This window comes from Carcharodon carcharias, chromosome 13 (genome assembly GCF_017639515.1).
Source record: "Carcharodon carcharias isolate sCarCar2 chromosome 13, sCarCar2.pri, whole genome shotgun sequence".
Lineage (NCBI taxonomy): Eukaryota > Metazoa > Chordata > Chondrichthyes > Lamniformes > Lamnidae > Carcharodon > Carcharodon carcharias.
Genome location: NC_054479.1, coordinates 30,236,862 through 30,264,537, shown reverse-complemented (window position 1 = coordinate 30,264,537; position 27,676 = coordinate 30,236,862). Strand labels below are relative to the sequence as shown.

The 27,676-nt window shown below is 39.7% G+C and overlaps 1 protein-coding gene across 5 annotated transcripts in view; it reads left to right on the top strand.

The window, feature by feature from the left end:
- Nucleotides 1-27,676, top strand: part of LOC121285933 (cytosolic arginine sensor for mTORC1 subunit 2-like) — a 134,438-nt gene that overhangs the window by 48,644 nt on the left and 58,118 nt on the right. For all 5 annotated transcript variants that reach the window (XR_005944841.1, XR_005944839.1, XR_005944840.1 and 2 more), the window contains one exon: nt 3,871-3,941. Coding sequence is in view for 1 of the 5 variants with exons in the window: in XM_041202889.1 (XP_041058823.1) it covers nt 3,871-3,941 (71 nt within the window). In the remaining 4 variants the exon portion in view is untranslated. The remainder of the gene's footprint in view (nt 1-3,870; nt 3,942-27,676) is intronic.

Below are 27,676 nucleotides of genomic sequence, written 5' to 3'. Positions count from 1 at the left end.
CAGCGTCGATTAGAGCTGGCCAAAATCCCTTGACAGCATTTTGGGCTGTGAAATACGGTACTTAAGGCAAATGTCTTTTTGATCTGCACTGGACCATGTATTTGGACACTGTTAAATGTTTTTGCTTCAACTTTCTGTAATCATGGAGAAAAACATGAAGGGTGATTCAGTGTGGTCAGTTTATTAGCACTTCAACTATTTAATCCATTTAGTGTTTTATAATGTCCCTGTGAAGCACTTTGAGAAATATATTATGTCAAAGGCACTTTATAAATACAAGCAATTGTTGATGACAAACATACTTGCATTGATGCCATACCTTTAGTGTATAATGCCCAAACCCCATAATTCTCTTTCCTCTACCTAGCTTCTCATGTCAGTTGAAATACTGGATGTGATAGGCTAAGTATTACATCAGTGTGCCACCCAGTACCTTGGGAACAAATCATACTGTGACTGGCTGAAATATATTCCAGAGCAACATAAGAAACCTGCCAAGTCACACTTCCCTGTAAGCTGAGGAAGTGCTTGTCCATTATAACACGTGAAAGTGTTTTTTGCACGTCAGTGTGAATTCCTCTTTAAGTTCACTGTTCCTGCAAGTGTTACAAAATCACACTTGCAGATTGACAGAGCAATATTAAGATAATAATGTAAAAGAACACCTTTTCGAGGCTACTGTAGAAACACTGGACTCCATTGTGTCTTTGGAATTATTATCTTGGGTAAAATATTTTGTTGGTGAAAAATCATTCATATGGAGAAGCTCTGTTTGTCATAGATGGAACGTTATTGCAGTACTTTTCATTAGCAATTCCTGGTTAGATATAGCGCAGTTACTCTTGTTTGATATGGTCAGTACCGGCTAACATGTTAGCTATGTTACATATGTGCCAGGTATTGCCCCAGATTTTGCGGTCAGCAGTGAAGTGCCAGCGTTTGCCACTATCCTCCAATGAAAGCTGCCTGCAAAGACCTGGTGATCCTTTTGGTGTGCATTTCCTCTTTCCTGATGCCAGTTTGAATCTGGTACCAAGGCAGTAGGATCTCTAGATCCAACAGCAATGATGTCATCATGCAGTGTAAGCATCCAATCATATTGAAATATCCTCACAGGCAATAAACCAGGAAGTAAAATGCACTTGCTTTTAAACAAACTTTATAGAGTAAAATAAATGATTGGGACATGGGATTAAGGTAGGAACTAAATTATCATAAACCTTGAAAAAATGAAAAAATATTAGTTTAGTATGTGGGATTTTTTATTTTGTTGGGAAAATTTGACAATCTGCAAATATAAAATTAGTTTTTTGGGGTGAGATACATTTGTTCAGTAGTAATTATGAATTTACCACCCCATTGAAAATCCAGTTACATCTCATTTGACAAGTGTAAAATTTTCAAGGGAAGAATTTTCCCCCCATTGTGGGGGGGGAGTGGACATGTGCAGGTGGTGCCCCCGATTGGGGGCGCACCACCATTTTATGTGGCTATGCGCTCCCCATGCGGGCGGATGGGGGAAGTGCTACCTCGGAGATCAGCGCTAAATTGAAAAATGGTCAGTGCACAAAATTAATATTTCCCCGACATATCCCCTCGTGACACTGTCACATGAGTTGGGACATGTCCATCACTTTCATTCAAGCTTGTATTAACTTTTTAAAAACCTACATGAAACCTCATGCCACCCGTGGATGAGGTTTCATGCTTTTTCTGAAGCCTGCCAGGACTCCCAGCCTGCCCGCCAACCTTAAGGTCAGACAGGCAGGTCCATTAACTAGCTCAATTACTTTTTAAATGGCCTCAATTGGCCGTTGACAGGTTGGTGGGCGCATAGCTGATTTGGCTGCGCCCCTGCCGACCTGAAAATTGAAATGACGCGGGATGACGCTGGGAGTTCCGCCTGATGTCATCCTCATCATTTTACGTGTTGGCAAGAGGGCCCTGTGCCCGCCCCCCCCCCCAACCAGCCTGCCAACCTCAATATCCTGGCCCAAGGATTTTTATGGCGAGACTAATATCATAAAAGGGCAAGTTCTTATCAGTTCAGTGATTTCTAATTGACTGCAGTCTGTGGGGACTTCAAAAGCTTATCCTGTGGCAAGAGCACGGAAGGATTTGACAGCGTCTTCTAGATTTTCATAATGTAGGGTCATCAACCTGAAGTGTCAATAAAAATATAAAGTGCTGGTAGAACTCAGAGGAAGAACTCAGCAGCTTGAGCAGCATCTGTGGAGAAAGAAACCAAGCTTATGTTTCAAGTCCAATATGACTTTTCGGAACGTGACTCCTCTTCATCAGCTCTGATGAAGAGTCATGCTGGACTCAACGTTAATTCTGTTTCTCGCTCTCTACAAATGCTGCCTGACCTGCGATATACTTCAGCATTTGCTGTTTTTATTTCAGATTTCCAGCATCTGCAGTTTTTTAAATTTTCCATTTAAAAAGTGTATATTGCAGCAAATCTCTGACTTGATCTATAATAATTTTGCTATATTGAGGTTTCACCTTCAACAGCAACTACTCACATTTATAGAGAGTCTTTTAATATGGTAAAACATTCCAAGGCACTCCACGAGTGTGATCAGAAACTCATTGACACAGAGCTAAAGGAGGAGATATTTGACTGATGACTAAAAATCTTGGTTAAAGAGGTAGGTTTTATGAAGTGTTTTAATGGAGGACAATGAATCAGAGAGGCTTAGGGAGGGAATTCTAGAGCGAGGTGAAGGAAGAGAAGGATGCATAAGAAGCCGGAGTTGGAGGACAGCAGATTCTTGGGAGGTGGTTACATCAGCACCTGGGAAACATGGCAGAGATAGAGAGGTACAAAATCATGGAAGGATTTGAACAGGAGGATGTGAATTTTAAAATTGAAATGTTGGTAGACCAAGAGTTTTTGTAGGGTTGGCAAGCATAGGGGAAATGAATGAATGGGTCTTTGCAAGTTGGGATATGGACAGCAGAATTTGCCATGAGTTGAAGCTTTTGGAGGGTGGAAGGTGGTAGGCTGGCTAGGCCAGTATTGGAATAGTTGCATCTGGAGATAACAAAAGCATGTATGAGAGTTTAGCAGAAAGGTTGTGGCAACACTAGAGACAGGCGTGTTAGAGGTTGAAGTAAATTATTCAATGTTAGATTTGTCTTTTTTTAAAATGGAGCATTGCCTATTTAAGGGTTATTTTACAAAAGTATCCTGATAACACAGTTAATACTAAAAGTTCACTGCAGTGTGATGTTACCCTCTAACTTTTACGTTATTTAGAAATTATTAATTTAGAAGGTAGAAAATAAAAGTGGCTTTTTAAAGGCAACTTAAGACATTTTATTACAAAAATTATAAATTGGGACCATTTGAAATGGAACACTTAGCAAGATTAGGATGAGTTACTGGTGCAGCACCAATCTCAAGATATTCTTTAAGTTCAATTTTGTGAGTGCTGTGCACTTGCAATATTTTCACTGATGTGCTTTTTGGTGCAGATTCGAAAATCATTGCCTACTTGAAGAATGAGAGTGAGGGTGTTGTGAATTATGTTATTTTGTTAACTCTTGTAAGAATAAGGTGCTGCATAATACTTTGGACCATGAAGATGGATTGTTCTTGAACACATGGCCTAACATTAGAACTGGAATCAGCTGATATATTTTACAGAATGACAATGTCCCTGTACTGCAGAAACAAAACTCAAAAGAAAAAGTTGACTGGAGAGGTTTCCTTCTGCTTAAGCTCTCTTGGGTTAATAAAATTATCTTGGCAGTTGAAATGAACAACTGTCTTTTTTTTCTCTCCACTCAGCCAAGAGGTATCCTGAATTATGCATTGCTTGCATTGTATCATGCTAATATCCCTATCTTTTTCTTCTGCAGGTGTAAGTTTTTCAGCCTGACTGAAATGCCTGATGACTACACACTGGTATTAGATGAAGAGGGATTTAAAGGTACAGAGTTATTTTGCTTCAGAAAAGCACCTCTCTCTCTACAATGTTGATCTTTCATTCGCTACCTCAGTTGAAATGCTCTAACATTCCTGCAGTAGGATATTTTGTTACAGATGGCAATTAAACTCTTATCCTAAACAACTATGGAAAGTTTAGATCCTCTGTGCATTACTTTAACAAGCTCGTTGACCTATCCTAAATACCTGTTTAATTTTCCCATTTAGGACATTGTTTAATGTGCTGCCCCTGTGTCCTGTTTCAATTTATTTAAGATATTTTAACAATTGCACCTAAAATGAAGTATACTGAAATGTTTGCATGTTAGCTAATCACGAATTAACAAAGTTTAAATGAGCATTTGTATAGCACCTCGGTCAATTGCAAAGTACAATAGGTTAATTACTGTTTGAAGTACAGTAAAGCTTCATTTTGTTGACCAACCTGTTAATTTCTGACACTGTCAAGTCCCACTAATATCAGTGAGATGAATGACCAGTTAAGCTGCTTTGATGTTGGTTGAGGACCTTGAGAAAACCCCATGCTCCTCTTTTGATTATTCTAGGGTATTTTATATTTATTTGAATAGCCAAAAGAGGTCTCGGTTTAATGTCTTCTCAGAAAGGCGACACCTCCAACAGTGAAGCATTCCACAGTACCATACTGAAGTGCCAGACAGATGATGTGCACGAATCCTAAAATTGGACTTAAGTCCATACACTTTCTATGAGATGTGGATGCTGTCACTGAGCTAAATTTTCACTGTACCTCTATATTTAAGTATAGAATTTAAAGTCGATTTCTACAAAATGCAACCATCTTAAAAGTCAGTCTGAAACATCATTTTGTTGAAGTATGCTGGATAGTCACTTGAGGAAAATAAACTTACAGGGCTATGGGAGCAGTGCAGGAGAATAGGATTGATTGGATTGCTCTGCAGAGATCTGATATGGACTTGATGGAATCCAAATGGCTTCCTTCTGTGCTGTAATGACTCTGTGACTCAGGATTTTATTAAAATAAAGATGTCATTTTATTCATAAGTCTTATTCTACTAAGGCGAGAAAAGGTAACTTAGTTGATCAAGTTGATTGCTTCCATTAAAGACAGATGCAAATTTTGAAATGTATTTAATCTCCCAAGGAAAAGTTCTGCAGTCTCCTTGGCCCTTAAACTGAATTGAGGAAAAATTCAAATACATCTTAAAATGCTACATTATTCACCCATGACTTTTTTTTTCTTCTTTCCTGTAGAATTTCTGATGTGGCAATAGCTCAATATCCATCATGTTCCACATAGTCTAACTTTAATTGAAGGGCACTCACTCCTGTTCCTGCCAGATGTTTATCCAGTTAACATGTCTTAATCAGTACTTCAGTTATTATTGAACTTAATATCACTGACAACTTCTCTTCCAATAAATTCTCAAGTTGTCTTGAATCTTGAGGAATTAAAAAGAGATGTGCAACTGTTTGTTTCTAAGTCACAGAAATGATGCGTTCCAAGAAGTCTTTATTGAAATGAACATTTAAAAATGAACTTTATTTCAATGCTGTAAAATTTTGGAACATACTGGACAGGTGAGCTGTTGGCCATGTGCGCTGACCCTAAATTACTGAATCTATTTCACAGAATATGCACCAATTTTTCAATGTAAAATGGTGCAAAAACCCAGGTGTGTTTTGTGATTTTTTTTGTGTAAAGCATCAAATTGATTAGGTATTTATGAGGCATTGATGAGATATTCTTGACTCCAATTCGGATTTAATTTCTCTTGACTGAGGTTTTCTGTTTCCCATCTTTACAGTCAGTACTGCCCTTATTTAGAGGGTTGTGTTGTTTAAGTTTTTAAACTCCTTCTCAGGAAGGAGTATTTGGGTAGTGCAGGAAAGGGAGTCTGCTTTTAAGGAAAAGGAAATTTAGCATCCCTGGCAACCTCCTGTAAGGGTACTGTCTGAGGTATTACAAAGCAATAGAGCTGAGAAGATGCTAGAGTCATCCCTGCTTTGTGACAGAGCAGGAGATAGAGCACTGTAACTGGTGTTACTACTAAATCTCTACTCTCCACTGTTCTGCTAGGAATGGGAATAGTTAATGAGGGCTATCTGTTGAAAAGTGTGCATGTATGGATACAATTGTGAACAGGATTGCAATTGTTTGTGGTCTGTTTCTTGATTGAACGGCCTGCTTGCATTCTCTTGTCCAGCCTCAGTCTTGATCTGGCTGAGTGAGGTACTGGAGAATTGCCAGCTTCAATGAATCTGCATATCAATAGGAATTTGCACCTTTTAAAAAAAATTGTATGAAGTAGGGGAAATTATACAAACTTAATCTCACAAGAGTGCTTGGTGCTAACAATGGATATTGAAGAAAAATGTTCCAGGCATATTTCTCATTTTGGTGACTGAAGAATTCACTGACAATTTTTAAAATGAGAAAATGTAAATCAATGCACTTCTTTGTGACCGAGTGATGCTGGCAGTGCTTTACCAGCCACAGGAATGGTTTATATGGAGGAACCCAAGAAGGAGAGAACCAAAGACAAGAAAACAGGTGAAACCATGAAAACCTTCCAAATGAGGTCTTGCCAGTGCCCATGAGAAGTGAACATCTTTTCTATCATGTCTCATTAAAATCAAGAATCTGAGGCAGTGAACATGTCTATTAGAATCTTGTGCTAGCCTTCATTTTCTTTGTGTACCACTGTGGTTTGTTTGTGTGCACTCGCTGTTGGTGTTCTCAATATATGGATAGCTTAAATGTCACTGAAATTTGTAAGGTTTCTTCTACTATTCTAGTTTTCGAAGAATAGACAAAAAAACCTTCCATGAAATTGTTGCAGTATCTGCAGCCAAGGAAAAGGTGTTGTAAACCCAGCACCAACACATGGCCAACTGCAAGCAATTTAAACAACAAGTAAAAAATAGCACTGTGGGTGTACCTGCGAATAGCGAACTCTGAAGCAGCCCAGTCGCTATTTGCAGCACTAACTTCTCGATGAGTGCTATGTGCCAGCACTGTCACTGGGTCAGAACCCTGGAACTCCCTCCCTAACAGCACTCTGGGTGTATCAACACCACAGGGACTGCAGCAGTTCAAGAAGGCAGCTCACCACTACCTTCTCAAGGGTAATTAGGGATGGGCAATAAATGATGGCTTAGCCAGTGATGCCCACATCTCATGAATGAATAAAAAAAATCATAAGAATCCCACTCTGGATCAGATGTACTGCTTTCGCTTTCAGAATCATCCCCTCACAACAAATCATCTTCCTCTCCATCTATTAAATTGGATATTTTGCATTTTTTGAATGGTCCGATGACAAGTTTGTATGCTAATAGCATCCCACAATTTGATAATGAAACCACACAAAACATCAAGTGGGGCAGCATGCATATTTCCACTCTCTGAAGGTTTCGCTGTCAACCATTCACCTATTCCATTCGGCATGGACATGATCCTTGAATGGTTTGTTGAGGTACTCATCCAAAGGTTGGACTATAGACTTTAAGCCCCCTGGTATAACTGCAGTGTAGGTTTTATTTCTTTACAGGAGTCTCTTGATCTCATTGGTTATGTGCGATCTGAACACGTCCCACACTAATAAACTGCATTCTTTACATAGGCCACTGGGACGCCCATTTCGCACGTTATCCATCTGCACCTTTACTCCATCCTCATCCATCTAACCATTGTCATAGACATGCACAAGATTTCCTGCAGGGAACTTGATGTTTGACATGGTTTTATTTTTGAAAATTACCATAGGCTTTAATTTTGTTCCATTGCCCTTGCAGACTAGTACCATTGTGAATTGTGTCGTCTTGTGTCCTGTGATTTTCACTAGAACTATTTTCGACAAACATAATTTGGCAGCTGGGCATATTGGAACTCATGGGCACTTCATTCATGTTGCTGATGTGACTTAATGGGTACCCGTGTTTTTGCCACTACCTGATTATAAATCGCTGGAAACTGCTAATTTTGGCTCAAGGCCTCTTTGTAGTCTGAGTGATCTTAGTCCTCTGTTGCAACAGAAGACTGTTTGGGTCCATAAAGCGGTTACACAAACTAGCTGTTAGTCTGAAACCTTTGCTGCTCAGTGTTTGATTTGGCCTTCTAATTGCATATATATGTGTTGCATTTCTGGTGAAGATGTAACCATTCTTGTGATTTTTGAGGATCCATTCCGATGCATGCTTCTCAAGATCAGGACAGTGGCTGGTTCCTGTTCTCGTGGCACATTTGGTCTTAGGCCCTGGCTTCAGGGAGGATTCCCCTTTCCGTTTTCACACCGGATTTTCACTAATGCTGAATTCCCTGCTGCAGATGTTATCTGACGAGTTAGTAAATGTTATGTCTTTTGGCTTGAAATCAGCTTTGTACTTCATTCTTTTTGCAGGCAGAACCATTTCTGTCTGTCAATTACCATGCCGTACATGGTCTGCTATGTTTGGGCATGTCTTAAACTCTCATGCATCACTTTCACAACACAGCCCATGTTGCCTGCTTGATCCCAAGAGCTGACTTATGATATAAGGCAAGTAAAACATGCTTTACTGAGGCTAATTATTAATGCGAATATAGAATTTTGTAGCTGAAAAGGTGGGGGATCGACTTGCATGCTGAGAATATGCAAAAGCCTGATTTTTGGTTATCTTATATGTTGGTTTGACTTATGTGCTCCGATCTATGATATTGCCTAACTGTGTACCCCTGCCAGTAAACAGGTTTAACATTCTGATTTCTTTAATGTACAAATTATAATATGCAACTTAAACAATGGCTTAATAGTACTCCCTGCCATTAATGTGCCAGATGATGTTTATTCAAATGCAGGAGTCATGGTTTCATAAGTTGCTTTCTAAACAAAGGCACTGACGATATTTTGATTTCATTCCATTGGGTGATGAAAATCCACTTTCTCTTGTAGCAAACCACGTGTCTAAAGTTTGATAGCTCTGAATGACAATTCAGGGAACTCTTCTCGCCTTTGGACCCAGAACACAACCGACTGCTTTTGCTGGAACCCAACCTTGAGTCTGCCATCTGTTGAGATGTCCGGGAGCTTCTATTGTTGTTTTTTGACAAGACTGTGACATGGGTACTGTTGGAGAATAATTGTGAAGGTTAGAGAACCCAGCTGTTTGCATTTCACTGGGTACAGAATGAGCCTTTCCTGCCAGTGTCTCCTAAATTTAGGATAATGGACCAGTCAGTTTACCCTAAATCTACTATAGGCACTCCTTCTCCTTTGAAGTTTCCCAGAAATGTTTTCATGATACTGTGGAGTTCAAGAATATTGAGTGTTTATTTTCCCAGAAACAAACCTCCTCACCCCGGTTTTAGTAAATGCAATTCTAGGCATGCAATGTCACTTGGTTTTGTAATCGCTATACTTGCAAAGAACAACATATCCACTTTTTAAGTGAACTTTTCTTTTCCTCCATATGCATTATTTTTAATGCAGCCTATTGTACTTAACATCAACCACGTCTAACAATAGAATTGCTTTACGCAGTTGCTTTGAATGTTTTACTTCTTCAAAGTATTAACGCTTTAGATTAAAGCATTTCAGATTTTAATGATGCTGCCTTTCATATTTAAATTGGGATTGGTGCATATTTAATAAAAATAATCAATTTTACAGCGACTTGATCAGCCTTTGAAGTTGGTGAAAATAAGTCAAGATTTTCTCAATAAAATGACTGTGTTTTCAAAACACAGAATAATTTGCATGCTTCCCAGAAAAAAGTTTAAAAATCAGAAAGAAAGAGAAAAGGGCACTGCAAAGGAGAATATCTTGAGCAGCAAGGTGCAAATCTTTTGGGTTTTTTTTGTTTCAAAAGCTGAACATATTAACCAAACACATTCTAGCAGATTTGTGACCGTACTCCACTTCCTGAAATGTCTGGTTAGTGGTGGGCTTGGTAATATTCTTAATTGCAAGTCTTCCTTTTAATTTTAAACTACCTCAACAAAGTAAGTGGCAGCTCAATTTGACAAAAAGGTTTAAACCTAATAAAATACTGCCAGCGATCCCTGAAGTTCCTTTTTATTTAACTGGCCACCATGCCATCAATACCTGTGATCAAGAGTCTGCAGTTCCTAACTTAATGCAAATCTTAAGTTATGAAAAGGGAGCATGCAAGGAAGTGTGAGAATGGAGTGGCACATAAGAAATTCCATCATTAGTTAATTTTGCATATGTAGCCCCTCCTGCCCCTTCCCCTCTCCCCCTCTCCCACACACATGTCTCGTGTACAGTACTGCAGTTTGGAACTCAGCCACTGGTTGTCATCATAATTAGAAATCCTAAAAAGCACAGTGCTCTCTAGAGGGGATTTTGGACCTGTGACCAGGCAATAACAGTGCCTCCTTAGCCAATTGGTTTGACGAATCATTGAACAGTGTAGAGTCTGAACCAGGAATTGTCAGTTACAACACTTAACTCTATGTCAAATAGAGTACAAAAAGCAAAGGAAAATGGAATTGAGTTAACAGACTATCTTTTTTTAAACAAAATTACAACTGTAATTAAATTCTGAAGGAATGGGACTTCATACTTGTAGATGTTAATTCTTAGTGCTGGAGAAGTTGTTAAGATTTCAAAATTAGGCCATAAGAAAATGATGTACATTTGAATGGACAAACTCAACGATTTTTGTAAGTGTAATGAATATCCATCGCTTAATTGTTCCAACTTTTATGTTGTTGCATGTATTTGAATACCGAGTCTCTTGGTGAGATACCAGTATAGTGAAGCTTGTGAAGGAGCTAGACAACTTGAACAGTAGCTTCCTGATTTCTGCATTGCTGGAAGTTGCTGTTTGATTTACTGTTTAATAACGGTGAGTGGTAATCGCCCCCCATCATTTTTACCCTAAAATACAGGCAGACATCTCTCTGTTGCACGTACGACTATTCTTTAAATCCATGTTAACTAGCTTCATTCTGCTCATGATGTGGGGAGATTTGAGAGGATGACTATATCATCGATTCCATTTAAAGATACAATGTATTATGTGAATGATTCCAGATCTTGTACACTAGTAGCCAATTGGGTAAATAATTGTCTTGTCCCAGCTGTTGTCAGTATTGTTGAAAGATTTAGTGGAGAAATTTGAATAATGTTTTGCTGTCTAGCAGGATTCTGATTTTCTTTTTAACTGCCATATTAGGATAATACAGGTGTCATTGGCAATTAATTGTGAAATGTAATTTATTTGTACAATTTCTTTATTAGACAGCCACTTATTAACTTGGGACATGATTATATTTTGGTGGAGTCCAGTGGGCCACATGAGAATCTGAGGCAGTTAAATATTCTGTGTTGCAGCTATGTCACTGAATGAAGTCCAAATACAGTGATTAGTCTATTATTTTCTTAACCCTTTTGGCTCTTGGCTGAATTACAGATGAAAAAGTTCATATTCCCACAGTTGTTGCCTCAGCACTCTTTTAATTTCTAAGTTTCTTATGGACATACATGTCGGCTTAAGCATCAATATTCAAACAAATTGACTGAGTTCCCTAATATGCTGACACATCTAGAATAGTTTAAGTTATTATGTGTGTAACCAAGTAGCTACATAGGTTAGTAATTTATCTGTAGATTATATCCACCATTTCTTCCCTCATGCCGGTGAAAACATCTTGAAATAACATTGAAACCTGAAGGGAGAAATCCAAATCTTAAAGGTAAAAATGTAGTGGTTCATTTATAAGGACAAGCACCCCTGGGAAATATTGACCTTTTTTACATTATGATGCATTCTGGTTACAAAAGCCACAGTTTGTCCTTACTGACCACCTTTGATCTTTTTAAAAAAAAACATGCTTCCCAGAGTTGTAATTGGTCAACAATTGTCACCAAACCCAAGAGGGAGAGATTTGGTGGGGTGACTAACAGCTTAGTCAAAGAGTTGGATTGAAAAAGGGTCCTTGGAGGTGGAAAGCTTGAGGGCGGGAATTCCAGATGAACTGGCCTAGACAGCTGGCGGCATGATCACTGATGTTGGGGCAAAGGGATTTGGGGATACCAAGAGGATCCAGAATTTTCTGTTCCTCTCATAAATGGTACGGACTGGGATTGCTGACATTAGTAATGCTTAGAAGAGAGGGTTCTCAGTCTGGCCTATTAGTATCAGGTTTTGGATAGGAACAAGGATTTGCGAAAGACTGAAGTAGCAGTGATGATTTTTGAGACGTTGTTCTGCACTGATTTGTCAACCAATACTGACATGTTGAATGGGCACCCAAGCACCAATGGTTGGTAAGAAACACCATTCCTCTTTTTTAAGGAGGATTAGAAGATTATGGGCTGTACCAGAACAGTCCCTAGGGTGCAACGAATTGGAGCAATGGCTTCAGGCCCCGCGCTTTGGGGGACCCTGCGTTTCAACATCATGGTGTCGGGCGTAAAGCACGGGATTGGCTCAGCACCATCCGTCACTCTTGGACACAGCAGTGCTGGCCTCAGTGGAGTGGATTTTATTCCAACTCTCACCGCAGAGGAACAAGATGAACTATTCCAAACTAGTTAACGTCCTTAAAGTAGGCATAAAGCACATAGCGACTGACCTGTGGAGTAAATCAGTCACTTGCTGTGTTTATTTTTGGTCCTAGGCAATTTAAATCCTACGCTTCTTACTTTATTTTTCTTCCAGTACACATTTGCAACTAACATTTGCTTAACGTTGGAAGATGTGGACAGTCATTTTTAAAAAAAGTCGAATTATTTTCTCGCATCGTGTTTGTAATTTTTTTAATAAGTTGAACACAGTGAATGTCCTCACTCTGACATTAGGGCTGGAATTTTCCAACCCCCCATCCATGGTGGGTTCCCTCACAGCAGGGCCAGCAAGCCATTGAAATCTCTGTTCACATTGGCGGGACCAGAAGATTCCCGCTGGCGTAAGGGGCTGGAAAATTTCGGCCTTAAGTTTTCTCCAAGTGGGGTGTGGTAGTAAAAATGTTATAACTGAATCCCACAGAGATCATAGATTTCTCCTTAACAAAAGAAGAGCCAACAATTGTGTTCAGCCTTGGAAGCAAGGTCTAGTTTTACACGTGACACAGTTAACACTGTCAATAGTGTAGTATGTGCTTGTAACCGAGTGCTCAGAAGCTGGGATGATGATGGTGCTCCTTTTCCCACACGTGCTCAGGGGCCCAGTTGTCAGAAGAAACTTGCAGAAAAATGTTACGGGGGCTTGCAGAGTGTGATTTGCCCGGGTCCCGCACCCTGCTAGGGGTGGCCCTAGGCTGTATGTCCATTACTTGCATTCTTACTTCCCACATATTCCACAGTTGCATTCCATCTGGTACTGGTGACTTATCAACTTTAAGTACAGCCAGCTGCTCTAATACTACTACTTTATCAATTTTTAGCCCATTCAGTTTCTCAACTACTTCCTCCCTTTCGTTGTAACATTGGCAGCATTTGCCTTGATGCAAAATATCTCTTCCTCCAGGCATAGGTCCCTTTTTGGTTCATAATCAGCCCCACCCCTCTACTTGCTACCCTTTGGATTCCCTTTTATGTTGGCTGCCAGTCTCTCCTCAGACTTTCTCTGCTTGTCTTATTTCTATTTTCAGTTCCCCTTTTGAGCTCTTTATACTTAGCCTGGTTCTCATTTGTATTATCAACCTGATGTCTGTCATAGAGCTCTCTTTCCTACTTCATCCTATTTGCTATCTCTTTCATTTACCAGGGAGCTCCTATATTGGCTTTCCGACATTTTTCCCCTCGTGGGAATGTACTCATCTGTCCTCAAACCATTTCCTTTTTAAAAATGGCCCATTTTCCAATACAGCTTTGCCTCCAATCTTTCATTCCATTTAAACTGGAACAGGTCTGTTCTCAACCTACTGAAGCTGACCTTCTTCCAATTAAGTATTGTTCTTTACTCTAGTTGCTCTATGTTCTTTACTATAGCCAACCTATAATGACTTAACAGACCAGACAGGTTTCAATAAGAAACAGAAACTTTATTATAGAGAGTTTTTCAGATGCTACATGCTCGATCAAGGCCCTCGCCAGGAAGTTCCACCCCTGTATTACCTGTGCTTAGGGCTCCAAGAGCCTCCATATGACTCCTGAGACAGCATTAGAGGCTATACCTTCAGTTACTACATTTCCTCTCCCTTTAGTTTTTTACAGTTTCTATTTAAAAAAAAAATTTGAATATCCAACAACATATACATATATACAACTTCAGGTGATTAAAGATCAAGTCTCTGAGGTGCTCCTTATTCCGTTAGAGTGGCGTAGTTCTACCACTTGAGGTTCTTCTAAAGGATCAACATGATCAGGAACTGCAGCACAAGATACATCATTAGAAAGTGGCAGTTCAGGGTTTGGCAACTCTACAGAGACATCGGGCATGTCTATTCTGGGTCTATCTGTTACCTTGGGGATTGATGGCTCGACATTAATCAGGCGGAATAGTTGGTTGTTGGAATGTCTCTCTCATACGAATGTGGTCAATGTGTTTTCAAACAATTCTGTTTTCTACTTCTACTTGGAAAGATGACGGACCAGTCTCTGAGACAAATGGTTCCAGGAACCCAACAAGGTTCACTTCCATAATTCTGCACGAATACTGTGTCTCCTATGGTGAAAGTGTGAGCTATGCTATGAATATCGTGATTCAATTTTTGATTACTCTGATTCCTCTCTACCTTCCCCTCCAAATTTGTAAACACCAGACTTAACCTTGTATATAGCCGTTGTTTCATCGATAACTCAGACGGTGTTGAATCTGTAGTCGAATGAGATGTTGTACGATAACAGAAGAAAGCAATAAAGTTGAGTTTCTAGAGTACCTTCTGATAACCTTTTCATTCCAGATTTGAAAGTTTGCACAGCTCACTAAGATAAACTGTTTGATGAGGGATGGTATGGGGCTGTTTTAAATATATGATTCCATTTAAATTCATGAATCTCTGAAACTCTGTATTGACAAAGACTGTACCATTATCAGAAACGATGATTTCAGGGAGGCCATGTAAGCTAAAACAATGACGCAGCTTCTTGATTGTTGTGCTTGATGTTGGTGACCTGACTTTGCATACATCCATCCACTTAGAATGTGCATCTACGATCAACAAAAACATGGTACCTAAGAATGGTCCTACAGAATCAATATGAAGTCTAACCCAGGGTCAACCAGGCTACTCCCACGGATGCAGTGGAGCTGAAACAGGCAACTTCTGTTGTTGCTAACAATGGTGTCAGTGTCTGACCATGTTTTCAATGTCACTGTCAATGTCTGGCCACCAGACATAGCTTTGCTCAAGCATTTTCATCTTTGATGTGCCTGGACACTGTGAAGTTCTGTCAAGAGTGGTTCTCTACCTTGTGATGGGATGACAACACTTGACCCCACAACAAAATTCCAGCTTGACAACTTAACTCTGTTTCTTGGGATGGTCTCATCTCTTCAGATACAGGCAAATTTGACCATCCTTGCAAAATAAAGTCTCTGGTTTTCGGCAAAAATTGAATCTCTCTTCATCCAATTTCTAATTTGCCTTGCGCACACAGGCGCAGAATCCAATAAATTCAGTATTAGCACAACTTCTTGTGGAACAGGAGCATGTACAATGCTATCTGCTAACAGGAGATGACTGAGTGCATTTGTAATACGTAAGCCAGGATAGTGCATAAAGGTATACTCGTACACAGAAAATATCAAAGCCCAACGTTGTATTCTTGCTGAGGCTATTGGCAGAATGGCCTTATTCTCGCTGAATAAACCCATTAATGGTTTATGGTCCGACACGATGGTGAAATGTTGTCATGCTACTGGTGGAATTGCTTCACTCCAAATACCAACAATAAACCTTCTTTTCTCACTGGGAATAACCCTTCTTGGTTGTGGAGATAGGCCTTTCTGATCTATCTTTCATTCTGTGATAATACAGCTCCTACACCATAAGGAGAAGCGTTACATGTTAATACCAATTCTTTCGATGGGTTGTTATGTACCAATAAACATGACAAATGCAATTGTTTCTTTCACAAAGGCTTCTTCCTGTTGTAAATTCTATGACCTATGGTGATTCTTTTTTAACAACATGTGTAATGGTGCCAACACAGTTGATAAGTTAGGTAAGAAGCAGCTATAGTAGTTGATCATACCTGGGAAAGAATCAATTCACTTACATTGGACGGTGAGGGTGCATCTTTGATTGCCCTAACTTCCTCTTCTACCATATGCAAACCTATAGCGTCCACCTTGTGAACCAGGTAAGTAAATTCTGGTGCTTGGAATGAACATTTTTCTTTCTTTAATCGTACGCCGGCTTCCATGAATCTTCTTAGCACCTCCTCCAAGTTGGCCAAGTGTTCGGTCTCTGTTGACCCTGTGATCAGAACATCGTCTAGGTATACTACCACTCGGGAAAGTCCTTGCAAAAGACTCTCCATCGTCTGTTGGAAGATTGCACATGCAGATCATGCTCCAAAGGGTAGGCGCGTATACTGATAAAGATCCTTGTGTGTGTTGATGGTCATGCATCCTCTAGATGTACTATTCAGCCCTTAATTGTTGGTCAGCATGGCTCACATCCAGTTTTGTATGGGATTTGTCTCCAGCTAGCTTTGCATATTAGTCGTCTATCCTTGGAATGGGGTACTTATCTAATTTGGCTGCCTTATTTATGGTCAATTTATTGTCCCCACAAATGCTTATGGTTTATTTGTTAGGCTTAATCACTGGAACTATGGATGCTGACCATTCCGAGAATTGGAAAGGTTGGATGATGCCCAGCTTTTCCAACCAGCACAGTTCTGCATCCACCTTCTCCTTCACAAAGGCACAAGTGTGGCATTAAAAAAAGTGGTGTCATCTGAGGATCCATATATATTTTTGCTTGCAAGCCTTTTAAGTTCCCTAATTCATCCCGAAATGCACTGTATTATTTCCATAGCAGTTCAGGAACTCCTCCTGTTTTCCAGGTAAAATATTTCAGACCAGCCAAGCTTGATTTTCTATAACCAGTCTCGGCCCAAAAGACTAGGTCCTTTTCCTGTCACTATTATCACTTGAACCTGAGCTGTCTGTTGCCTTTAACACACTGGTACTGTGGAGATGCCTTTTACCTGTATAGATTCTCCAATGTATGTCTTCAATTTAGCGGTTGTCCACTCCAGATTCAGTGGCTGGGTACCATCATTTAAGTATTTAAATATGTGCTGTCCCACCACTGTGGTTGAGGCTCCTGTATCTACCTATTAGTGGCTCCCCATTAACTTGGATTGTGACAGTGATAGGTTCTGTTTTTACATTGGTGACGTCAGACAGGAAATAGATGTCTGTAGTATCGGCAGCTTCTGGTTCTGCTGTATTTTTCAATTTAATAATGTTGGTTTGCTGCTTTACGGGCTGTTTCAACTTCACCCTGCAGTACCTTATTACGTGACCTTTCTTTCGGCAGTAATGGCATTCTGCCTCCTTGAATCTGCAGGTGTCTGGCCCGTGGTCACCCCCACATCTATAACAAATTAACCTTGGAGTTGCTGCTGAAGTGTCTTTACTAGGTCTTTTCGTGTTTCTAACAGTGGACATTGCCTCTCGCTTCAACTGCTGTGTCTCTGGTTTTCATACCATGCCCGACAGTAGTTTACAGCCCCACATAAAGAACGCGCCACCACCCCACATGAAGAACGGTGCCATGTTGTATGTGTTGCAGAGCCTGCAAGACTCTTGCAGCACTTTCCATGGTGAGTGATATTTCTAGACATGCTTCAAATTGATGTCAACCTCTGCGAGTAAGCAGTGCCGAATGGTGTCATTGTGAACTCCACCGTCCTGCAGCACATCATTTAGTGTGCCCCCCAAGGTCGCAGGGTTCTGTCTGTTGCTTCAGCTTCGCTATGTGGGTTGTAATGGACTCTACCGGAGCGTTAACTCTGGAATTAAACTTAAACCACTGCATTATTATGGATAGCTTTGGCTGGAAATGTGTTTTCACAAAGCCCACTAATTCATTAAAGGATTTAGAATTGGGCACATTCAGGGATGTCAGGCTGCGATGAGATTGTATGTCTTGCTACCACTGTCTTGAAGCTATTAATGTATAGAATGTGATTGGAAATTTTTTTAAGATAGAGGTTTTTTGTGTGTGTGTGTGTCTGTGTGTATGTCTGTGTTAATTAGATTAAAGCCTGCTAGTCTGGGTGCCTTGATGTATAGTGGTTTTGAGATGTAAACAGAGGTAGAGGTATATTTGCATTTTGTTGAATAGAGCATTCAAGAGTGGGAGTGAAACCTTGCATCTTGTTAGGAGACACCAAGCAATATGTTTATATTACTAATAAAATTGGTGCTATGAAAGAGGGATTATTGTTGGAGAGGTGAATTTCAAAGGGCCTGGTGGTACAATGGAAATTTACGTTCAAAGAGAATTTCTAGGTATAACAGAAAGCAGTTTTGTATGTGCAGAGCAGAGGCAATGTAAGATCAAAGCAGCTGTAAGCCTACAACTGTCTGCAAAGGAACCAAATTGAAAGGAACCTCACTTTGAATTCCTAAGGTGAAAATGCTTTGCCTGGTGTCTGGTTAAGTCTATTGGTTATTGTTGCCTTGGTAGAGTTTAATTTGGGAATTTCTTAAAAGTTACAATAATAGTAATGTGTGTGTGTTTTATACCTTGTTGTAAATTAATAAATGTCTCATTTACTTTGATATAAAATCCTCTTGAGAATTGGTGGTCTTATTCCTGAATTTAGAGATGCAACTCAAAACATACCAATTGAAAATTTAGGCTGTGACAGTTGTTTAAAGTTTCCCTCTGGAATTTTAAATAACTCCGCCTTTAAAAACTGCTGTCATAACAACCATATACACCCAAAAGAATTACTTTCCGTTTTTCCTTCATGGTAATTTCGTTCGCTACCAAATAAAAACCAAGATGCTCTATGTGGTGGCTCCAGTCTTCCATAGTCGCATCATAAGGATTGAATCTGCCAAAGAGTGGCATGACTGGTGAATAGCCTTTTCCTTTTTTTCTTAAGATTTGATGTACTCACGTTTATGAGGTGAGGTGCAGTGTTGGAGTTATTTTACCCTCATCGCCAAGTGTAATGACTTGATGGACCAGACAGGTTTCAATAAGAAACATATAAACTTGATTACAGAGAGCTTTTCAGATGCTGCATGCTCAATCAGGGCCTCCATCGGGAAGCTCCACCCTTCTGATTACCTGCACTTGGAGGCTCTGACCAATGAACCCTAAGCACATTACGTGACCCCTGATAGACAGCAGGAGAGACTATACCTTCAGTTAGTACATAACCTAAAACTTGAAATACTATGATCACTGTTCCCTAAGTGTTCTCCTACTGACTCTTGGATCATTTGACTCACCTCATTTCCCCAGAGCCAAATCCAGCAATGCTCCCTTCCTCATTAGGCTGGAAACATTCTGATCAAGAAACATTTTCTTAAGTGCATGCTTCAGAAACTCTGTCTCCTGTCTTTTACACTATAACTAGCCCAACCTATATTAGGATAATTAAAGTCCCACATTATAGCTACTCAATAGTTGTTGCATCTCTCTGTAATTTCCCTACAAGTTTGCTCCTGTAAGTCTTTCCTATTAGTTGGTCGTCTATAGCTACACCCAGTAGTGTAATGGTATGTCTTATTGTTTAACTCCATCCAAATAGATTCTGGCCTTGACCCCTCCAGGCACCTTCTCTCCAGCACACTAATATTCTCCTTTATTCAATGCTGCTATGCTTCCTTGTTTCTTTCCTTCCCTATCTTTACTGTACACCTTATATCCAGGAATATTTATTGTCTAGTTCTGCCCACTATAGAGCCAGGTCCCCTAGTATTACTGACATCATATTCCCATGTGGCTATCTGAGCCTGCAGCTCACCAACCTTATTTACTACTCTATGTACATTTGTATTACCTGCGCTGTAAAACTAACTTAGACCATATTATATTCCCCCTTCATCATTAATACTTTACTATTTCTTAGTCTAGTGTTATATATGTCGCTCCCAATCCTTTGTGCACCTTGTTTCTCCTTCCTATTGCTACATTCAGATTCTCACCCCCTTCCAATTTAGTTTAAATCCTGCCCAATGCCTCTTGCACATCTGGTCATCCAGGAGATGAGAAGCATCCTTGAGTTACCACGTGATACAGGATGTGCATTCCACAGGACTAAGATGCCCCATGTGCCTCCTATTTATTAGACCACACTAAACTTAACAGAAATAAACTAAAGACTTCACCAGGTACTTGTGCTGATGAAACTTTAAATTTTTTTTTAACTTAGACCCTGACACACTCGTTCACTCTGCTGCTTCGCACCCTAACTCCTTCAAGTATACTATTCTTACCTCTGTGCTTTATGATTTGAGATTGCCTGCCACAGCCTCCATCTTTATCCTCCCAGTCACTCTGCAGCTCCACCCCCTAACTGGTACACGATTCTTACCTCGGCTTTCTGATGTTGCTAAGGAAAGAAATTACTTGCTGTTATTCACTCGATTTACTTGCCCTTGGAGCTTCTCCTGTACACTTAATGTAGTGCCAGTTTTGACATCATGCGATCAGAATTCTCAGAATCGCTTTTATGTTTGCTCCTCCATCAGTGCTCCCTGCAATCTTAACAGCTTGCACTTTTCAACTCTGACTTTCCTGCAATCATAAAGGCAGTGGAATCCAGCTACCAGTTCTGTGAAATGATGCTGCCCTTGTTATAACTGTTATATTGTTATATTCCTAAACAGATATTAATCCAGCTGTTCTCTTCAAAAGACCTAATTGAAGTTATGTCTAGTCTACATCTTTTCATGCCCCTTCTCTGCCACTGCCACCAACTGTCGAGTTCGCAATTGTCTGGGGAAATGTTTAGCCAGAAAAGAGCAGCGTGCTCAAACTAATAGTCTGAAGAATAGTAACATTGACTTCCAGGTCATACGACCTGTTACAAGCTGATGTACCCCAGATGAGGATTGCCTCTCATTGAATGTGAAATAAAAGTTTAAAAATAAATGATCACAATTAAGTTGATTTGAAAGGGTCCTTTAACGGGCAAAGTAAACAATGACGTTTGGGCTTTTTTTTGGCCGCAGCTTAACCTTGTAAATAAGTTAACTTTCTTTGACCTATAGTATTACAGGACACTTGCGAAACTCATTAACTGGATACAATTGCTTCTTAACAGTCTTTTGATGAAGGCAGGGTTAAGTTGGCTTTGGCAGCCTGTGGGTTATTCTGTTAACTTCTAGCTAAAGGGCCAGGACCTTTGGTATTGCTTGTTATTGATGCAAGACCTAATTTTGTAGAACAGTATCTGAGTACATGGAACTGGAACAACTTGTATTTATAAACAACAACAACAAAACTACAATGTTGGCCAATGATTCTATGTTGCAGATGAGTGATCTTTTTTTCTAATTGCAAGGATTTTTTATTTGCTCATGGAATGTGGGTGTCCCTGGCAAGGCCAGGATTTATTGCCCATCCCTAATTGCCCTTGATGATGATGATGAGCTGCACTCTGTTGTGTGGATCCTCTCATAGTGCTGTTAGGAGGTAGTATTGGTTCCTTGTCCTTGTCCTTGTAGGAGATAGAAGTAGTTTTTCAGTATTTATTTTCACCGTTTGCTGAAGTACCCGATAGTAAGTAAAGACCAATATTATTTGGTCACAAACTTAATTCAGAAAGTATGGTTTCTAAGATCCAAACTTTTCATGCTTGATGTAAAGTTGTAACAGGACTTGGGAGCTTTATTAATTTCCATTGCATGCAGAATGTTTGGTGGTACAAAATAAGGAATTGATTTTTCTCAAACCCTGAACTCAGTAGAGTCTTGAGTTCCATTTTCATTTTTTTAAAGTAGGTTTAGCTGTTCTCTTCATACATGTATGATCATAACAGCTACTTTATTTATTTAAATAAAAATTAAACCGACCTTTATTCCAGTAATGTGGACCAGCAGCTGTTGCCCCACTGCTTTAAACCTTTGCATCAAGGATTTGTAACACGATTCCACTAATCTTGAATTTTAGTGTTTAAGGAAATTTTGATATGTAATTATCCATACACGCGTTCCTGCTGTTCAGTTCCTCATGTTTTCATATGTATGAGGCTCCCAATTTTCACCCATTTCAGAAATGCACAATGTCTTAATGTAAGCAGATGCTATTGGAGGATGACTGACCTGGATGCTTACTTGAGGTCATTCAGTTTCAGCTTTCACAGAAAAAAAGAAACTGATTTATTGAAATAAAAGCAAAATACTGTGGATGCTGAAAATCTGAAACAAACAAAAGTAGCTGGAAAAACTTAGCAGGTCTGACAGCATCTGCGGAAAGGAATACAGTTAATGTTTTGAGTCTGTATGACTTTTCATCAGAACTAAGAAGGAATGCCTACCTTGAAGAAGTATTGCTCTTCTCTCTGACATGATTTATATTCCACCTCATTTCTATATTTCTTAGTTCTGTTGAAAAGTCATATGGACTCGAAACATTTACTGTTCCTCTCCGCAGATGCTGTCAGACCTGCTGAGTGCTTCCAGCTGTTTTTGTTTCAGATTTCCAGCATCTGCAGTATTTTGCTTTTATCTTAGTTTTTAACTGATTTATTGGAAGTCCTGAAATCCTGTGCAGTGAAAAGGAATTTAACTTATTCAGTTGCCTGAGGCAATGGCCCTGGTTGTAAACATTTTTCCCTGTAGTTCTTTTTTTGAATTTTTGGATTTTCTGGTGCTGCCAGCTATTTGAGGCTTTTTCACCCCTTGACTTCTGGAAGTTGGATGTATGCTTTAGAATGGTGGAATCTGAAGGAGCCAAACTTGTGTCTTTTTAATGGTTATAGTCAACTGCAACAGTGTAAGCTTTCACATTCCCTTCTCACTTCATTGGCACTGAGAGATTATTAATCAACAGTGTTTATTATTATCCTTTTATTTCTGTATAAAAGTCCTCAAACTTGCCATTTCTACATTAGTCACTGATGCAGTAGCCAAGTATGGTATTGACTTGCAAAAATAATCTTCACCTCTCTTGGCTGTTTGATTTTCTTTCTCTTTCCCCTTGGCGTTTGCACATGGGCTCTGCATGACTGAAAGATGTATAGACTATTGCAAGGGACTGCATGTATGAACTTGTGTGCTATTATTTTGTGGAACTGTGGGAGTGCATTAAGATAGATCATCATTTGTAAGGTTGCTCAAATAACATTGCTAATTGGACATACTCTTCAGAATTAATAGGAATTTAAGTTGTGCTATTTTGACATCTCTCATTCTGCATAGGCAGTAGCTAACAATCGTATCACTCTTTTAGCCTTCATGATGCTACATAAAAATAATTTGTGATTGGGTTTCACTGTTCATGTCATTTAGTTTGTTTCTAAACAATGTTTTGGCAAATCCTTCACATCAGGGGAAATCTATACCACTGAGGCACAGAACACATACTGATTTCTGTCATTGAGAAACAGCATTTTGTCGGAAAATTATAAAGGATTTCTTTTTGAAAACAAAGCTGACGGATTTCACCAAGTTTCTATAAATCTCATTATTGTGAGTTTGGTGGGGTTACTAACCTTTAAACAACAGTTCATGCTGGTAACTTCCTTTCTCCCGGTGGCAAAAAGTAAACGTGCTACTGAATTAAGTTTCATTTTGGATAAGAGAATTGTGACCTGGAATAGAGGCATTCACTAAATCCGAACCTTATTAGGCACCATATTTCTGCGAGAATTTCTTTGTTTGAATCTGTATGTTTAATTGTTTGAAGCTGTGTTAAATAATTGGAAGCATTTAATTCCTGAACTGGTTGTTGTTAAATCCTTGCACATAATTGAAATTTGATTTTCACTGTTCATTTTTGTATCTGGAAACGGGGAGGAGGAGGAGGAGTTGAACATGAATTTCTAATATAATTTACATGCTTATTCCTTCTGTTAATTTGGCTTGAGAAGCCATCAAGATGGAAGAAATGGGAATTCCGTTGTTGAGAGGCAGATAGGTTTCCTTAAAATTAGCTTCTATACACTAATTGTGTACAGTAATTGTTTCACAAGGCACTTAACATGTGCCATGGTTCATTTCAAAAGATTTGGTTCTATCGTTTAACCAGAGGAGGAAATGTGTATTCTCTAGCACTCAACCCTTGCACATATAGATCCAGGTTCCTTGAAAGAAAATCAATTTAGAAAAAATTGCTGTTTGTGGCTATGGGGTGACCTGTCACTGTATCTCTATTTTGAATATTTGTCAAGCTACTATCATTTTTCCAGCTTTTAACACCTTGACAGAAATGTCACTGGCTGTGCCTCCATAACTGGTTGCCAGGATGTTCTGATTTGAACTATTGGCACTGTGGGGGATGAAGTATAAGTCATGTATTGAATTTCTGTGATTATTGCAGTCACAGCAAGTGCCAGCAGGCTAGCCTGGTGTTATCCAGCAGTGAAAATGTGCTTCACACAAGGGTGGCAGGGGAGTGAGACACCTGAGATCGTGGCCCTCTGCCAGAAATTATTTATTTTTGACACATTTATTGCCTCTTAAACACTGGCTCGAAATTGAAGTAGGTTGTTTTATTAGGATCGACTACAGATATGTTTAGTACGAAAACAAAGGTAGTTGCAGAAATTTAAAACTGCAAGTTCTTTGAGCTTCAGGGTGGCTAAATATTTGGAATCTATTCTATGTATCTCTCCAATGGCATAAAGCCTACTTCTTTAAAATGTAGCACTTTTGAGAAGTGTGAAATATAAAATGTGAATATTTCTAACTCCAGTGAAGAAGAGGTGGTTTGAGAAGGTGTTAAGTTTGATGCTTTGTGTGACCTTGTATGGGTGGGGGGTGTTATTTTTGAGCGAACTGTCTGTGGGCAATTATTAAGTTGAAGGGAAGAAGACTAACTGCCATTTGTTTGTAGCCAGCTGTGCTTGTCTTCAGCACAATTTCTGAACTTTTCCCCCTCTCTGTAGAATATTGAGACCTGCCTGCCCTCTCCCTCAGGCCAATTTTCACTTTGGGGAAAGTAGTAAGGGCCTAAAAATAGTGTTCTTGGTGTTCTGTTAATTCAGATGATGGGCTTGCTGCTGCAGATGAAACACCTACCTGTTTTAGACACTAGGCCCCTTTTAATGTGAAAAATTGTGGTCCTATGACACTTATGGATCCCCGAGTACCGTTTTAGGAGGGAATTAATTGGAGTGAGTGATACTCTGCAGTCAGTTTTATGCGTGATTGCAAAGAAGCCCAACAAAGATAAGATTGTAATCCTGTTTGGAGGGTGGGGAGGAACATGTGCACACCTCCAGGCTCTACGACAATAATTTAGGTGTCTGCACTCCATCCTCACGTGGATTGTGATCATGCTATCTCCTTCTTTCTTGTGTGCTCTTTTGCTCATGCCTCACTCTTGCCCTCTTTCTCACTCTTTCGTACACTATCTCCGCACCCCCCCCCTCCCCAACACTCAGCTTGATGTCAGCTGTGACAGCTGAATAAAGGCCAGTTTTGACCTGCAGAGCCGCATCAAGATGCCACTTTGGTGGCCCACAACTTTCTGTTCCAATGCAAATGAAGCTGAGGCCTCAAAAATCATGGTGACCTCATTGCCATCTGCCAACTAGCTTGCTACACCAGATAGCTGCCTGACACTCAGTCACATCCCCCCCGTAATTGAAACAATGAAACATGCTTTTCCCTATTCACAGCAGTGTTGACCAAGTGTCCCATTACATGTCAGCCATAGCTCAGTGGCAACACCCTTGCCTCTGAGTTGGAAGGTTGTGGTTTCAAATTCCATGCCAGATATTTGAACACGCAATCTTGGTTGACAGTTGGGTGCAGCATTGAGGGGAGTGATGCATTATTCAAAGTCCTGTGGTTTTGAGACATTAAAACAAGTCCATGTCTTCTTTCTCAAGTGGACATGGCAGAACCCCTGGAACTATTTGAAGAAAAGCAAGGCCCCCAGGCTTTATCCCTCAAACTAACACCTAAAAACAGATGACCTTTGCACTTATTGTTTGTAGGACCTGTCTGTGCACAAATTGGCTGCCATGTTTCTTGTTACAACAGTGACTACACTACAAAAGTACTTCATTAGCAATAAAACCCCATAGACATCCTGAAGGTACAATATAAATCAAGTTTTATCTTCTAGGTGCCAAAAACGTGGCACTACTTGCATTGTTTATAAATGTAATAATATAGTTGGTTTAGGCCATATGTGGTACATGGACTGCAGTGGTTCAAGAAGGCAGCTGACCACCATCTCAATTAGAGATGGGCAAGAAAAGCTGACCTAGCCAGCAATGTCCACATTCTGTAAAAGAATAAAAAAATATTCCTTTTTCCCGCTTTTCTTCTCCTGAGTCCATTTTTTTTTGAATGTGGTCATTGTGCTGCTTGAATAAAGGCTCCAACCAATTTCTTTTGGTTAAACCAGTTTATCAAAAATCTTTTAAGGAAAACTCAAAAAAATACATACATCACATAGAATCATGGAATGGTTACAGCACAGTAGGCCACTTTGCCCATCGTGTCTGTGCTGGCTCTCTAAGAGCAACTCGCCTAGTCCCACTCATCCGTCTGTAGCCTTGCAAAATGTTTCTCTTCAGATAATTGTCCAATTTTCTTTTGAAAAGCTTCTATTGAATCTGCCTCCACCACATGCTCAGGATGCCTAACTACTTGCTGCGTGAGAAGCTTTTCCTTCATGTTGCTGTTGTTTCTTTTACCCATCAGCTTAAACTGGTGACCTCTGGTTTTCAATCCTTCTGCCAATGGAATAGTTTCTCCCTATCTACTTTGTCCAGACCCCCACATGATGTCGAACACCTGTACCAAATCTCCTCTTGATCTCCTCCAAGGAAAATAGCCCCAGGTTTCCCATCTATCCATGTTAATTCCTCATCCCTGGAACCAACCATTCTTGTGAATCTTTTCTGCACCCCCTCTAATGCTTTCACATCCCCCCCTAAAGTTTGATGCCCAGAACTGGACATAATGGAGTGTTAGCCTTGATGTTTGTACTCAAGCAACCTTCCTCTTCTACACAAATACTTTTTCACCTTTAAATGGCAATTAAATCCATCAGTTTGATGAGGAGTGAGCGAAAGCAAAGGAAAACCAGAGGGAGAGCTGTCCCAGAGTTTACATGGTTACTGAAAGCCTTCCATTAAAACTACAGTGTATGCAGTTTTGATGGCTAGCCTCTCCTCCATCTTCATTCATTAGTATAAAAAGGAAAAGAATGCTGCAAAGACAGGATTTACCAGCCGAATGAAGGGATCGTGAGATCAAGGTCTTTGGATGCAAGAAAGCAATCACTTGAAGAGTTGGTATGTACTGTTCGAAGGAAAAGGCTGGACGGCCATATCATATTCCGTGCTGTATGTAGTTTTGCTGTAGTGGCAAGTTGCACAGTGCAGTAAATCCTAGTAATCAAATCATTACATCGTAAATCCTATTGATTGTCAAGATAAAAGCCACTTTATAATAGGAATGCATTGTGTGTAAATCAGTGGGTTATCTGCTGCTTATCACATCTGGGTTACAAAATAGTCAAGAGAAACAGGCCAAATCATTTTTATTGCTCTTATATAATTTGTGATGGATGCTTATGCATTAGGTGTTTTTGAACTCTTTGTAATGTAGATCTTCTGTTTTGAAATGTGTTTTTGGAATTATAAACTGTTACAATACATGCTTGTTAAAACCTTTTGTTCT